This window comes from Athalia rosae, chromosome 2 (assembly GCF_917208135.1).
Source record: "Athalia rosae chromosome 2, iyAthRosa1.1, whole genome shotgun sequence".
NCBI lineage: Eukaryota > Metazoa > Arthropoda > Insecta > Hymenoptera > Athaliidae > Athalia > Athalia rosae.
The window spans coordinates 23669077-23684998 of NC_064027.1; the positions used below are offsets into that span (position 1 = coordinate 23669077).

Genomic DNA, 15922 nt, shown 5'->3' on the forward strand with positions numbered 1-15922 from the left:
GGTGTTGAGTATCAAGAGCTATCAGACTCAACTTGAAAAGCTCTGCTATTTCCCGCAGTTTGCTGCAAAAAGTTATTTGTCCTGTTCGAGAAAACAGGTATTTACGAACGGTAAAGAAGTTGGCTGTTTTACAACTGAGCTTTTAATCGATTGTCCTGAGACACCCTTCGAGGGTCAAACAGACCGTGTTCTGCAGGAGGTTATGAAGGTTTCGTACTTCCAACTGCTGTAAAAAGCTCGAAATCAGCAGATGCTTTTAGGCATCGGTATCGCTTCTGAGTACTTTCTGCCCATAAGCTTGAATACTGGGGTTCAAGAAATGGCCGTTACGATATGGGGTTGCTCGGAATAAACAGATGTTTATTTTTACAGCTCAGAAACTCCGATTTTATCAAATGTGAGTTTACTATGTATAGATAGAAAATAGCGTTATTTACTTAGTAATGCAGATGGATGCAAACTGCGTGACTACTCGGAAGATTCCACTTATATTTTAGGCACCATCTCATTGCCTTTGTTGAGTATACAGACAGCGGGGAAAGGACTATCAATCGTATAACTGTCTCGTTGGATACTGTATAATTAGAACTTTTAACGAATTTTTATAGGATTAGTGCTTTGAACGAGAGAACATAGAGTTGTAGAAAATAAATTTATTTACATCAAAGATTGCATAAAATGCTTATAGGTACAGTGTTTTTTGTACATTAATTCTTAACAATGACTTATGATCAGGTATACTATATCAATAGTCGCATGAGAGCATATTCTGGGCAGTATTCGTATTATTTTTTACTTCTCTACGAATAAAATTGTGAAAAATAATTACATGCAACGTTTAATTATTGTTTAATCGTTAATATGGCTAGGGTGAGACTATAACGAGAGTTCCGTGGTAGCACATCTGGTACCACGTATACCTATTATATTATCTACAAAATTTGGAAGCCTTCGGCAACCCTGCTGGATCGGTGTCGCACGGATGTTCAACACATCAGAGAGGACCGGAGCCACTAAAAATAAAACAATGTTAACGATGGTAAAAAATAAATAGGCGTTTCGTGTCCATATTGATTAAAATTACCTCTGATAAGCCCAGTTTTATTGTTCCATTTTGCAGTGGATCCTTGTTCTCGAATACATCTGGACAAAAGTAGAGGGTTCTAGATTAATATTATGACCTATCGTCGAGAAAGTGGGAAAATTATCGCAAGAAAATACTTACTAAAGGCGACGCTGAGGTGTAGAATGGCCGATACGAAATCGCCGAATCTTAGGGTACCGTCTTTCCTCATGTATCGGAGAATCAGAATCGACAGAACGTCGGTGTTGAGTTGAAACCCTGCGGAGGAATTTCGTTATCTTCACGCCCAAAATGTTATATTTTCGTATAATTTTTGTTATCAATGTTACGTACACAAACCGTGTTCATAAGTGGAGTATGTAAACATTGCGCGATTTGATTCAGGTTCGCGCAAAATATTCCTGGTCGAATTTACAGCAACGCCACAGCAGAGGCGGGGGGATCGCATTGACCGGCCACGATCTGTTATGATCCACGGCGTGTTTACCTCACGAAACTGATACAGCCATTCAACGATGATTTAACGATAAACGAGACGCGTTGGCAGTCTGAAGGAGTTAGCAGTTAGCATGCAATTATTATCCTTGATGCGTCTCGTTTATTGTCCTTTTCTTACAACACTCATTTCGAATGCATCAATGGCAAGTGTTTACTCTGTCATCGACGGAGATAATCCTATCCTATTTAATTCACCATGTCATTTCTCTGACCAAAATAACAACATCGGTCGTGGTTTCTACGATATTATCGGCAGATACATTCTAATATTTTCGGTAAACACGCGGTGAATCATAACAGATCTTGGCCGGTCGTTGCGATCCCCCCACCTCTGCTGTGGTGCTGCTGTAAATTCGACGAGGGATATTTTGCGTGAACCTGAATCAAATCGCGCAATGTTTACATGCTCCACTTATGAACACGGTTTGTGTACAGATGTACTTTTGCGAGAATCCAACTTACCAACTTCTAGGAGGGCGTCTCTTAGCCTCTCGGCTTTAAGTATGCCCGTTTTTTCTTTCGTGTGATTTCTGAAAGAGTGCTGCCAGAATTTCAGACTCGATATTAAATCCTTAAAATCGTTGAATTTCAGTCTACCGCCACCAGAACTCTGTACAACACGGTTAGGGAAATACAGCTGCGAAATACGTCTACAGATCGGCGTAAGCCAATGCAGTTTGAAAATTTTCAATTATTTATCGAGTGTAAAGGATACGTCCATTGTGAGAACTACTTGTCTGCAGACTTCCAAACTAGCGCAGCTTTTGATATAGTCTGAAACGAGAGTTTGAAATTATATATTGACTCATCTTTTTGAAAGCTACGTCTTCCCTCGTGAAATCTCGAGAAGTTACACCCAATCCAATTCGAATTAATCGCGGAACGGTATCAAAATTTTCTTATATCTCAAACACTGGATACACACCATTGGGTAAGCAGGCTTCCAAAAGTTCGAGGAGTTCAAAAGCATTGACGGTTTTGTGTTCGTCTGCAAGTTGTAGGAAAACGGCCTCGTATTGCGAGAATCCTTTTCCCTCGAGACCGTGAGCCTTAACGATAGCAGGTTTTATCAGCGATGGGGGGGTGTCGAGTAGTCTGCGAAAGAGATCGAATTGATCTTATTATTGCATTCCTTATGAAATGTTCACTTATATGTATTTATCGCACGAAAGGTGACAGTTTTCACGTACTTGAGTTTGAGGGGTTTGCTGCTATAAACCCTGAGCGTGAAACTAGTTTCTTGGGTGGGTTCGAAGGTTGTGGGAATGAGAAGATATCCACCCTGATCGAGTTGACACCTGTGGCTCACTTGCCGGCTATTCGTGTATTGTGAGTTGACCAGTGATTTATTTTTTTTGAAAAACTGTTTGTTTATCGACTCGGTGCTATTCTTTGGCAAAGTATACGCTGTGAACCCTACAACCTGTAGAAAGTAAATGGATTAGGACATCGCGATATTAATATCAATTCGTATACAATACTATTGGAATCGGATTACGCACTTTAGGTTCGACGATTGAGTGCTGATTCAGTGATACGATGACTTCCTCCATTTCACTCAGTATAAGATGGAGCTGAGGATTTATATGGAATGTTTCTGTAATTGCGATATAAACGTTCGTTAATCATTACGTAAAATCGATTGCGGTGATTACGGGTTGAGTTTACCCGATGTGACCTCGATAGAAACGCGATTCGCACGCTCACGTGGGTGTATATGTACACTTGCCAATATTGCATCCGATTCATTTTCCCACCGGTCAATCATGCACGAGCCGATACGTACGGAACTTGGTTCGCATAAGTGTTTATAAAAACAAACCTGGATTATTTCTACATCCCCCAGCCGTAACTCCTCTCCTCCAGCTACCCTGATAAAGTTTCATTTGCCACGTGTGTTTGGTATGGAGGGAAGGTTCGTCACGCGACGTCTCAGCGTCTAGATGAACGACTTCGAGGTGGGTAAACGTCTTAACAAAATCCGAGTACGAAATCCTAGAAAGAAAAATCGTAAACATCAATCCCGAGTCGTTGCAACCCGAACGCGAGGACATTATTATTCCTTACCAGAACTCCCCTTCCGCCATGTTTCTCACCGCTAAACGCTCTCTCTCTACCGGTGGAACTTCATCCCATTCAAGTCCACCCCGTGCCCAGGCTCCGATGTACTCGCCACCGGGACCGAGGGGGTTCCTCAATTTGACGAGCTGAACAGCCTCGCCACTAAAGGTTTCGACCTGTTTAAGTGACAGATTCAATATAAGCCATGCGGGACAATCCATACCCGTTATATGCTAACGAAGAAGAAACTCACCCTTTCGACTGCGTAAAGTCTGTAATTTATCCCCATTTGTACTCCGTTCGCCAGTTTCTCTGTACTGGCTCGAATCTATAACAACGAAATTGACTCGTGAGACCATTAATCAAACAATTTGCTTTTCAAATTTCGGTAACGGTACTAGATAATGAGGCGCTAACCTGTTGTTGACTCGTATTATTTACGGTGCACGTTATCAAAGAGGTCATGTCCAGTAATTTTGTAAGGGCGCGTCCGCAGGCTGTGGGATCCTGACGAATAGCGATGCTCTCTGTTATTCCCCCGGTAAGATCGGAGAGCCCGTCGAGCAAAGTGCCATACTTAAGAGCCTCGTACGACCCGTGCAATCTTCAAAGGAAAATAATAAAATAATAAAACAACAATCGGAGGATTTTTTGATCGCCGGTGAAAGAAGCTGACGCAGGTAGCTTCGGAGTAAAGGTTCTTTGACGGACGTCGGAATAGGGTCGACAATTTGAACCGGGCATGCATTATGCATGGTCAGTGGGTTCCCACACAGCTATATAATTTTTCAACTGTGTCGCGCATTAATGTAGCCAACTGCGAGAGAATGACGAGAATTTCTCTTGCGAGATTTCGATCGATGTTCGAGGTGTAGGTCAGCCAGGGGCACCCGAGTCCGACCATTATATATTATTTATTAATTTATAGAAGCCCGCTCGACCTCGGCCCTGATCGGGTACATACCCGGTGAAAGTAGGCGCACCTCTTATCCACTCCGTTGATTCGATCTTTCATCTTTCCACCTCGACCCTGCGTAGGTGATCGGTAGCTAGTAGGCACCCGTTTCCCCTCTAGTACATGCAACCACGTACATTTGTATCGCAATTTTTCCACCGTCTTTGACACCGTCCCTACGCGATCGGTAATTTCAAAGAGAAAGTGTGCATCGAGCGATTCAAAAATTATTTCTCTGTGCACGCGTAGTACAATAATCAACGTGAGAAAGTTGAATGGGAAAATACACCCGGGATAATGTTCGGATTTCCTGCAGTATCGCGGAACCATAGGGCCTCCAGAATATTTCCAAGTCTATCGCAAAATCAAATCCGATCTGCGATAATATTTCGATTTTCAATAACTCCGTAATATTCCAACAGCTATTCCAATTTCTATTGGAAATCAACCGGTAGCAACTGAGTCAGGTCGACGTGCCGGTCGATCTCCGAAGCAGTACGAGCTTTCTATCTGATATCGCCGATCGTATAGGACTATAGGCAATCGGTAGCGGTCGAGATCGATTGGCGATTGGTTTGCGCGGCATACCTAAGGCTATGCCGCCGTTCCGTGATTTCTTAACAGAACGACTTCTTTCTTCCGCATCGTTCGTTTTAGAATTACAAAATCAAAAAAAATAAAAAAATTAAAAAAAAAAAAAAAAACACACATCACTGATTACGGAAGGGGATCGATCGATCCGTGAAATTTCCCATACAGTTGCGTGATGCGTGCGGCGTAATACATTTTACATAAAACCTGGTTGTCTGAATTCATCAGAGTACATCGATCCATGTATAATATACGATATACCTAACGTACGAACATTGGCATATACATATATAATTAGCCTGCACATGCATATGTATGCACGGAGAAAACACGTTTTGAGAGATGATCTAGAAAAAAAATTAAAACGAGGAGAAGAAAAAAAATCAGAAGATTAAAAAACATACAGTGCACAGCATGCGACCATTCCTGCTGCACAGAGTTTCAGGTTGATGTTCAGTAAAACGGTTAATGGACGCGGCAAATGATTCACCGATTATAAAGGAGATTTGCTCCACCGAAGAAGACATATACCTACTACATACAGGTATACACCCAACGTCATTCAATATCGTTACCTGCTCACGAGTTACATGCGTAATAAAATTCCGTAATTCCTTACACAATTTTGTCATTATATTCATGTGTATAAAATGATAATTTATCGTCCGTATCAAAAAATTAACGCCGTTAATTATTCCTCCTCTATCTCGGCTTCCGTTTTTTCACTTAAACATTTCACCTCTTCGTATACTTGATTGTATATTGTGTATTCATTGCCAAAAAGTGGACAGAATTGAGTATTCATTTTATAAGTTATTTATGAAAAAAAGCATAATTCAGTCTTCAGACCGATCGTCTCGACTATTTTGGCACATGGGTCAGCCGAGGAACGTATTTTTTTTTCTCTCTTTTTCCAATATTCATCCGCGTATGTGTCTACAGATAAACTATTCGCGGGTCTTGTAGAATGCGCGTATTTATTATTCGATTTTTTCGTCGCTATTATAATTATTGTTACGATTCTTTTTTCTATTTTATTATAATCCGCAAAGATCCGCAATTGGCCGGCCGGTTGCGAACCGCGCAAGAACGAGATTCCTCGCAAGAGACAGACCGTGCGGTAGTGCATGGCGTGAGCGAGCATTTATATTTATATATATTTATATATTTATCGTGGAGTCTAAATAATAATCGTATGATATAATCATGTTCACATAATTATTGCGGCAGAGTCATTAGATGGACATTAATTAATCGGGATTTTTATCGATTAATGAACCATTCGATATCATCGTCTGATGAATATTTCAATCAATGCCTATACACTCCTCCGTACCGGAACTGGATATGTAAAATCTTTACATAATTCCTTTATTACAATCGTGTACGTAGTGTAATAAACCGTGCGAGGAAACGTCCATATAATATGCAATTATAATTATGAGCCAATAAAATTGCATTAAGAAATTTCTCTCGCTTCACAGTATAAATTTACTTGTAAGAGAACCTCGTGTACGTAGGTACGTACGTACTTACATATCTACGCATATAATGCAAGAACCTTTCGCTCGACATCGGTACGATAAAAGCTGTACAATTACAGAAGATACACGTGTACATGTGTCTTATACCTGTAGTAATCAGCTGCAGCACATTATGCACCTGCGGTTAATTCTCAAGTCCATTCAGGAAAGAGATGAAAAATACCGAAAGGAAAGTCCATACGTGTAAATTATTACAATCGTCTGTATGTTTCGCTTGGCTGTTTCCTATTCGATAATATGAGAATAATAATACGTGAAAATTGTCTCGTTTTTTCCTCTCCTATTCTATATATTTATTTATTTTTTCAAAGTGTTCATCGGGTCAACGACCAGCACCTATAGAGTTAATGGCGGTTATACCGGCTCTAGTCCGGCAGTCCGGTTGCCACTACGATCATGTAATGGTTATAGAGCGTGTACATATTTCTCAACCGAAGCTGCATTGCAGAAGGTTGCTATACGCCGCGTAGATGAAAGTATATAACGGCCTGTAAACGATAAATATATTAGAAAAAGAGAGAAAAAAAAAATTCAAGAGAAAATCAAAGAGTTTGTTACGGCCCTTTGCGTTCTCCGGACTGCATCGGAGAAACACGCCCACGAGACGCCTTCGCACGTGTCGATGTATCGATTGTAAAATGTACACAGGTATACATATACATATGTATGTACACGTGTGGGATAATCGGGCAATAAGTTATACCGGTCTGACCAAAAAACCCTGACCTTCTGAGAACTGACTCAGATTTTTGAAGACATTCGATTTTTTTCCCCGACTCCAGAATTCGCTCTGAACACGAGTTATCGTAAATCAACGGTATAATATGAATGCTAGCGAAATTGTTCGAATATTATTCATCGCTTCGATTTTCGTATGCGGATGAAAAATTTGAAACTCACTTGGCGTAAGCTTTTTCGAGTAGAGCAGGCCAGAATTGATCGCTGTGCCTGCTCTGGACAAAGGCGAGTCTCCCGAATATGGCGGGTAAACGATCGTCGACGAGGACCTCGACCCATGCACCGCACCACCATAACCGGAACCTGAAGACGCCGGCGTATTCCGCTGTCGGGGATCCGGGGAGTTCCGTCGTACCACCGAAACCCTGATCAGCCGGTACCACCCTGTAAAATAGTCCTTTACTCAGGTGAAGGACTCCCAGACAGGAAACCAGCCATTTGTCGCCTGAAACAATGGGGGAAAAGAACATTGAGTGTTGAAATTTTAATGATTGTGAGACAATTTCGTTTTAGCTTCCCAAGAATAGTATAATTAATGCGTAAATATTTTAGTTTCTCTTTTAATGGTACATACATAATGATTCAAGTGACGACCTTGGGTAGCTGAAAGTATGATATTCATGATGTATGTACGCGTATATACGCTTCGAACTCCGTTACAGAATTTCGATTCTAATCAGAATAGCCATCAAACTCCGTGGGAGATCGCGACATTTTGAAAATTGTAGGTTTATTCAATTTTTTCGTTTCAGTCAATTCAATTTATTCACAACACACGTAATATTCGAAGATCGATGTTTACATGCGAAGCAAAAGTCATCAGCATCTCTTGCTGCTGAATACCTCGGCGTTTAATTCTCGTTGAGGATTTCTGCGGGGTGTGCCCATTCTGGCTCACCTTGAGCCAGTTTCGCGGATTTTTTTTCAAAACTACAATACAATACACATCAAATATGAATATTTAAATACATATATACACACACTCATATCCGTGCGCGTAACTAATTGTAAGTATGTGTACATGTAGTACGTAGTTACTTTCGTACATCAACGAACGGTGCGAGGAAGTAGGCTTCGAAACGTGAACCTAATAATCCTCACGATACGAGTAGAAAGCCACGCGTGCCGGTCACTCAATAAACCACGTGGGACAATGACTAATGTGTGAAGCATTTGCGGACGAAGAGGGATTTCTGTTCTTCTTTTTTTTTCTCCAGCTTCCGATTCCCTGATGATCGTATGAAGAAATTTTAGAAAATTCTCGATCGCGCCAGATCGTTTCATACAGGTAACTTAAATGAAATTTATTTTTCGCCTATAACTATATGTATTATCAGAAACTAGTCAGTTTCGATATCGAATTGGAGAAAGAAAATTTGCAATTTTCAAGTTGTTATCTATTTTTCTTTTCATCGTTTATTCAACGGACGATAATTTTTTCATTTAGCTACGGGCGACAGCTGTATTTTATTAATTCTTCTTGATTGCGACGATATACTTTTATTCGAATGATAAATATGTATCGCCGACAATCGAATCGTACATACGTACTACGTACATACGTGCCTTTTTGTTGTTTCGATGATGCAGGTACGGGTGTGTGCGATCTGTGTAGATGTGAGGCATATTTGTGCTATTCGCGCATTCTGAAGCATACTTTTCATACCATACGCATCACTGGGGCTCCCGATTTCACAACTTCGACGTTTACATTCCTGAGCGTGCGTACACCTTATACGCTAGAAAGTGCGACTTCCCATTGATCGATTCTTAGACGAATTTCTCTTCGACGGAATAATAGCTCAGATATTTCGATGCGGTAAAACTATGGCCGATATAATATCGCTGGGAAGAACAAGATACACGCGTTATACCATTGATCGATTGACTATGGAAAATTATTCGAAGAAAATTAACGGAGAATACTAATGCGGCGACATAATAAATGGGAAAACGACTCGAGATGACCAAGAGCAGTGGTTCGTAATCCTGAGTCAATGGGACGTTGATAATATTCATCATAATGATATACACGCTGGAAACGATAGAAATTCGCGAAGCTTCAAAGAGGCGCGGCGCTAATCGGAATTTTAGTCGTGCGTAATGTACGCGTACATTTTAAATTACAGGTGTATAGATGTGTGTCGTACACATGTATGTTATGTATCGGAGTACATAAAAAACACGAACGCGTCTACATAATCAATGTTATTATTTTTCACTGAATTTTTTAGCTGGCACAATTTCGAAAGGTGCTCATGAATTATTCGTGGCCAATCCCGCGCAGGTTTTATAGTCGGGGCCCCTAGGATAACATTCGTGTTAAACGTATAAATAGAAAGATATCAGTCCTCGTCTTTATTTTGTTAATTTTTCTCAAGTTAGTAATCGTACAAGGAGATTATACCAGGGAATGTAAATTCTTTGTGAGAAAATAATTTCTACTTCCTGACAAATGGTACATTTTTTGTAGTGTACAATACGCGTATGTGCCTGTACGTATAAAGGTATACGTGAGCACGAGCGAGTTTTACGTAACGCACCCGAGACCGAAACTTTTAGGAACGATCATATATCGAGCCGGCTATGTGATATAACTATAGGTAGAGCGAGAGAAATGGGGGAATGGGTGAATAATCTTAGGGCAAGATATAAAAGAAAAACAGAGCAAATAGACCGTCGGAGTGGAGGAAGAGAACGACGACGACCACGCTGCTCGACGAGAAACCGGTTTCTTGATAATTTTCTTCAACTCCAACTCCCGATGCACGAGCATATACGCAAAGTGTATCATTACGTGTTATATAGTGGCGCATCTCGGGTGCGAGCTGCAGACTCGTTTTTGGACGAAAAAAAAAGAGAAAAGAAATAAGCGATTTACACTCGTTCTTTGGAATTTTGAGCATTCGACCAGCCTTTTGGGAATATTCGATTATGCTCTTCCGATCGTTTCGAGACCGCGATTCGTAGCTATTTTTCTGAATGCAGAAATTTTTACTAAATTCCGAAAACGGGAATACTTAGATCACGTTTTCTGCTGAAATGACGTGTCGTTTTCTGAAAGTTTCCGAGGAATCAAAAGCACATAGTTTCTCAAGTATAATGGATTTCATAGAACATTAGTCATGGCCGTTTGATCCTGTGAAACCTTCTCGAAAGTCATCCGACTTCAACAAAATCCTGAATTGTAAAAACGAATCTTCTTATTTCACAGAATTTTGACCGAATCAAAGGTGGAATAGGTAAATGAAATCAGGATTGAGCAACTCACCCATTTTTCCTGGTACGACGTCGAACTGTGTTGGTGCATCGCTGACGAATATCGGTCTGTTGCAGATTTCCTGAAAGAGAAAACGCATAGATAAAATAAATATTAAAAAAAAAAATTCATTTCGATTGTCGTATGCAAAGTCGAATCTTTTGACGTAGATATTATACGTCGCGACGACTCTCGGAGAACAATATAAGCGGCATAAGGAGCGAGGGGGGAAGCATTTTTTACTATCCCAACCACGTTTGTCGTTTCCTTTCCGCGACCGGAAATAATCACCGTTGTACGCACTGTGAATTCGGGCCTGACGTCTATAAAGTTTGCTTTACAAGACTCGCTCCTTATTTCTTTGACATTTTTTTCTACACAGCAACAGCTGTACTACTAGGCTGACTCGATCGCTCCGTTGGACAGAGATAAAAGTGTGATCAGTCAATCGGAATAAAGTGAAACTAAGGTTAACATCTGCTGTAGCGATACAAGCAGTCCCTGGAGTCTTGGAGCCAAAGGATTTGCTATAAGAACGCACACTTATTTCGTCTCGAGGTCTTCACGAAGTTCTTCCGGTTATTTATTTGAATACACACTACATGAATCGTTGCGCAATCAGTTATAATTCATGCGTTTCATATACCATAACATGATATGGGATGCTACGAAGATCCTGGCCCCGATTTCGGGGCCTTGAAATCCTAATTTCTCGACTGTACAGCGCGTTAAGTCTAAGGTTGAATTGCGGTCGTATTGCGATTCAGATTATCATGACTCAACTGCAGAAATCACATGAATTCTTTAGGAGTGTTCAATTCAATAATTTTTCATACTTTTTCACGATACTCTACAAAAGACTGGTGAAAATTTGCGCGCTCAACGTTTCCAGGCTGTCTACCGACGATGCTCCAGTTCCTCGTTAAACGAGAGGACGAACCGCGTCGTCTGGTAGAAAAACCGTAATAGAAACAGTTTCGATTCAAACTATACGCTATGGCCCATAGCGACACGAGATAAAAGATAAGCAAATATCCGACGTGCTTCGGTTGCCTCGAGAATTGTGCAGTTCGCTTGAATGTATCGTTGAAGATCAGGAATGATAATATGGAATCCCCACGGGCCCGTGTAAAACCCAGAATATTGTGAGTCGGTATAACATTCCGCTGCGAACGTGACCTTTGTGGACCAGTGAATTCTTCACATGTATGAAAAAAAAAACAAAAAACGTACATCTTACAACCATATTCGTTGTATAATGTTGCTTAATATTCGATAAAAGATAAAGCGGAATCGCGAAGGATGTCACCGTCCCGCCGAAAGCCTGGGAACCGTAGTGAATTCTTGTAAGGGAAGCGCTGCGGTTCAAACGCTGTTATTTCAATGTTCCAAATGTTTGGAATCGCACGAAACTAATCGCACAAATTTGAGACTCACCTTGGGCCGTTTCCACTGGAATTGGAACGGGGGTGTCTGGTGGTAAAATACGGTAGCCTGGGTCGCCGGGAATTCGGGATCTTCCCAGAGCTCTCCGCTTTTCAAGCACGCTCGCTTGATGCGCTCGTACTCGCTCATCACGTCCTAAAGCCGAAAAAACAACAAGGAATTAATGTCTCAGCTGCCATTGTTTTCATTTCTCCTGCACAGTTTTATTTTCAAAAATTGAAAAAAAGAAAGCAAAAAATTAGATACAATTGACAATCGTTGAAAAGAATTCGATTGGCAATAAGAATCTGCCAGGGGCAGGACTCAAAAATTGTACTTTACATTTCTCAGGAAGATTTCATTAGTAACAAGAAGAAATTTTGTTTACTCTGATTAGTGCCAAGGTCAGTTGATCTAATATCGCAGTGTCCCGAACCTGGTGTATGACGCAACGAACGACGAACTACTTCTCATTTCGTTTCTTTTTTTCGCTTGCCAAAGTATATTACACACATAATATATTCCGCCGTACGACGTGCGCGTTCGTAGAATGGACAAGAACTACGTTTGCAGTGCGTAAGGTAGGTCAAGATCCGAGGATGTGAGTGTATTATTATTACACAGAACGTATGATCGTACCCATGCGTCTAGAAAAGCCATAATAAAAGTTTGTCTTGCGGAATGGCCAGCTCGAGGAACGATATAACGTTGTTACAGTATCAGCGTTAGTGGGAGGGTATATGTAACAAAAACTAGCTGTAATACAGCAGAGGGAGATTATTATTGTGCATAAAATATGACATCATCCGACCACTGTACGCTGTCGGTGCTTCTCGTCTTACAGTTGCGGTAATGGAGTTCAACAGGTCGAGTAGCTCGCTAAATGTAACCACTGGCCGTGGAGATCTTAACGAACTTGTAAATTATTTTTTCAACGTTTTCTTCACCTTTCCAAAAATCGAGGTATGGTGTTTACGTATTTCGACGGATCGTTCTTCGACCGGAAATGGTAGAAAGAATAATTGTCTAACCGGAAATGACGGGGTTATATCGTTCAGCGGTATCCACGATGGAAAAGACGATGATTCGGCCGAATTTTCGATTCGTTAGTTCGGTTTTCTTTTTTGAATTTTTCTTTTTTCCAAGTCTAGTCAAACCGCGAATACGGCGATTCTTAATTGTTTCACGCAGCCGTGTGCTTTTGTTGGCATGTGATTCCCGCGCGCAGGAGATATAATGTGCAAACAATCTGAAGTTTCTTACTTTCACTTCCTTTAGAATGCATATTGTTTTGAGATAGTCAGCTTGTTACAAAACGATTGTTAAACTCAGTTGTTACGTCGTCGACTTTACAGTAGACAGAGACGCAAACGTCTATTCGTTTGTATCTATGTTCAATTTCGTTTGGTTTCAACTTTCGTGATCGTTAATATTTGGATAAATAACGTCGGTGCTGCGGGCGATCGGATAGGTACGGTATTCGAATATTTCGATAATCACGTGAGGCTATTATCCACCGAACAAGCGTTAAGCTTTCTATTTTGTATTTCGTGTGGTGTGGCAATTAGGGAAAAGGAACTGAACCGAAAAATATTCTGGTCGAATTAATTTAGATTATTTTGTACTCGCGGTGGGCTGCGAAACAGCGCGCGCGCCTCAGCTGTGGTAAGGACAAACGAGATATCTCTCGGCTTCGCCGTGGCCATAACGACTTTCATGAAGATCCGGTAACTCGTAAGGTCCGAGTACGATCGTCTCTCGGGACTTACGGAGGCAACCTACGGCTTTGAGGGGTCCCGATGGCCTTGACAGCGTTCCGTAGGGTTCATCGCTACGTCCTCCCACGTCCCTGCGTCCCCGATCCTTTCCAACGTATAGAATATAGATGGATAAAGCGTGAAGATAATGTCGGCGTTTTTCTTGTAAATAATGAAACAACAGGGATTAACGAAGAAATCCTGAAGTGATTCCTCTAATTTCCCACTTCGAGATCCTGCAGCTTGTCCGAAGGACCGCTCCGAACGACCCCAGCTAGCTCGAATCATGCCTCGTGGGCGATTATTGAAAGTAAAAATAGCCTGCGGTGCAGAACGAAGTATGGTTTCCCGTGCGTACCCGCAACGCCCACAACTGCCCACCAATTATTACCAAACGAAGTCCGCTGGCCGATGGTAATACGCAGGGTGACGTTTTATTCTCGCGCCTCATTTCGTAATGAGCGATACAAACGGTTGGTTCCGACCCGAAAACCCGCTTATCCTTCTTCTTTCTCACTCTGTGGGTAATTATCTTGATAATAACCGTACCCTGTGAACTCCACCCTCATGTTTTTTGTTTTTTTTTTTTAGCTTCATCCCCGTAGTTGCAAGATTTTTATTCGATCGAGTAACTACCTCATTTTTTCATTCCTGGAAACCGTACTGAGGAATGTCTTATCAAATAAAACGGAAATCTCAACCTTTATCTTCACATGCACGACGAATTATCGTTGTACTTGAAAATGGAGGGAAAAAAAAAATTTCGGTTACCGATTACGCGTAGCCCATATAGTTCTTCGAGTCAGCTACCATCGGAGAAGTCGGATTTAAAAAGCGGAAATAATTGGCTCCAGCTTTTATTTATGAGAGAAATTATACGCTAGCTAAGTAAACGCCAAACTAATTGGGTTTTCCTATCGCAGGTTTTGATCGCCCCAGATTCTTAGACAGTCGTGAGCGAATCTTTCGCGGCCCCTGCATCTTGTTAACGTATACATATATATTCGATATGATAATTCGGTTCTTTTGATATTTAAAAAAAATATCACTTACGTTCACCATTCGGAGATGGTTTTCCAAATCACTTTATATCGAGGATGAGATCCTTTTTTTTTTTTTTTAATTCACTGTTCAAGACAATTCGCGACGAATTTATGCGACACACAGCCGTCGTACTTTCCTTAGCACTATATTTCCGTCCCTCACACACTTCACCTTCACATGCCTCGAAATTTTTCCCCCAAGGTTTTCCACGCGGCACTGAATAGTTTTTCCACGCTGCGAGTATTCGACTTGGTTGAAAACGTTCTCTGTTATCTTTGGGCCCGGGCGTTCGACGACCTGCGGCGACGTTTCGGAGGTCAACGACGGTGCCCCTTTCGGGGAATGAAACGATCACTTTCTTAGCACTTCTAAACGCTACGAAGAAGTCCTCTCGCGTCAGAGTTCGGCGGGGGACTGACGAGGGACTTGGAACTCCTGGCCTAGGGCCCACCAGCTCGGTTTATTTTCCCTCACCTCTCAGGCCCCTCTCGCAATGCTTAACACCCTCGCAATACTGGCCCCGTATTAATCACTGCTCTTCCATTATTACCATTACCATTATCGAATTACAACACCCGCATCATCGAGGCAGGAAAAATGCAGGCTTGAGTCACTCGGCTTGGGGACCAATTTTAAATGGGATCTGGTCGAAAACGGGCGAAACTGAATTATGTATTATATCGATTCAAAAGGTTGATTGCGCGGCTCGGTTTTGGGCCTTAGCGTCGAAGTTATTGTACTGGATCCGAGTAGAGGTCCTCAACGTTCAAAGATTCCCGGAGCTGCCAGTCTTTACATTTTGTACGTTAGGAAGGGGAGCCTAGAGATCAGGTTGATTGCTGCCGCGAGCTATGGCTTGCTCAGGTGAAAGCCAGAGCACTCTGCGGGCTGATACACCGCTTCGTATCGCTTGGGACTTAAAGCAGGTATTACACGGCAAAAAACTTGATTCTCCGGCAATTTCGA

The 15922-nt window shown here is 41.6% G+C and overlaps 1 protein-coding gene across 2 annotated transcripts; it reads right to left on the reverse strand.

The window, feature by feature from the left end:
- Positions 1–638: 638 nt before the first annotated feature.
- Positions 639–15711, reverse strand: LOC105689345 (calpain-C). Of its 2 annotated transcripts, none has more exons than XM_012406260.3 (16): positions 14966–15711; positions 12168–12311; positions 10743–10812; positions 7634–7916; positions 4061–4247; positions 3897–3971; positions 3650–3819; positions 3405–3577; positions 3085–3179; positions 2773–3005; positions 2508–2677; positions 2298–2356; positions 2045–2192; positions 1226–1342; positions 1085–1143; positions 639–1013 (listed from the first exon to the last, which is right to left on the reverse strand). In XM_012406260.3, exons 1-16 carry the CDS (start codon positions 14972–14974, stop codon positions 987–989), a joined length of 2019 nt encoding a protein of 672 aa, XP_012261683.1. In that variant the 5' UTR covers positions 14975–15711; the 3' UTR covers positions 639–986. The 2 variants fall into 2 exon arrangements, with proteins under 2 accessions (XP_012261683.1, XP_048507345.1); XM_048651388.1 differs by lacking the exon at positions 14966–15711 and adding an exon at positions 12544–12561.
- Positions 15712–15922: the final 211 nt, after the last annotated feature.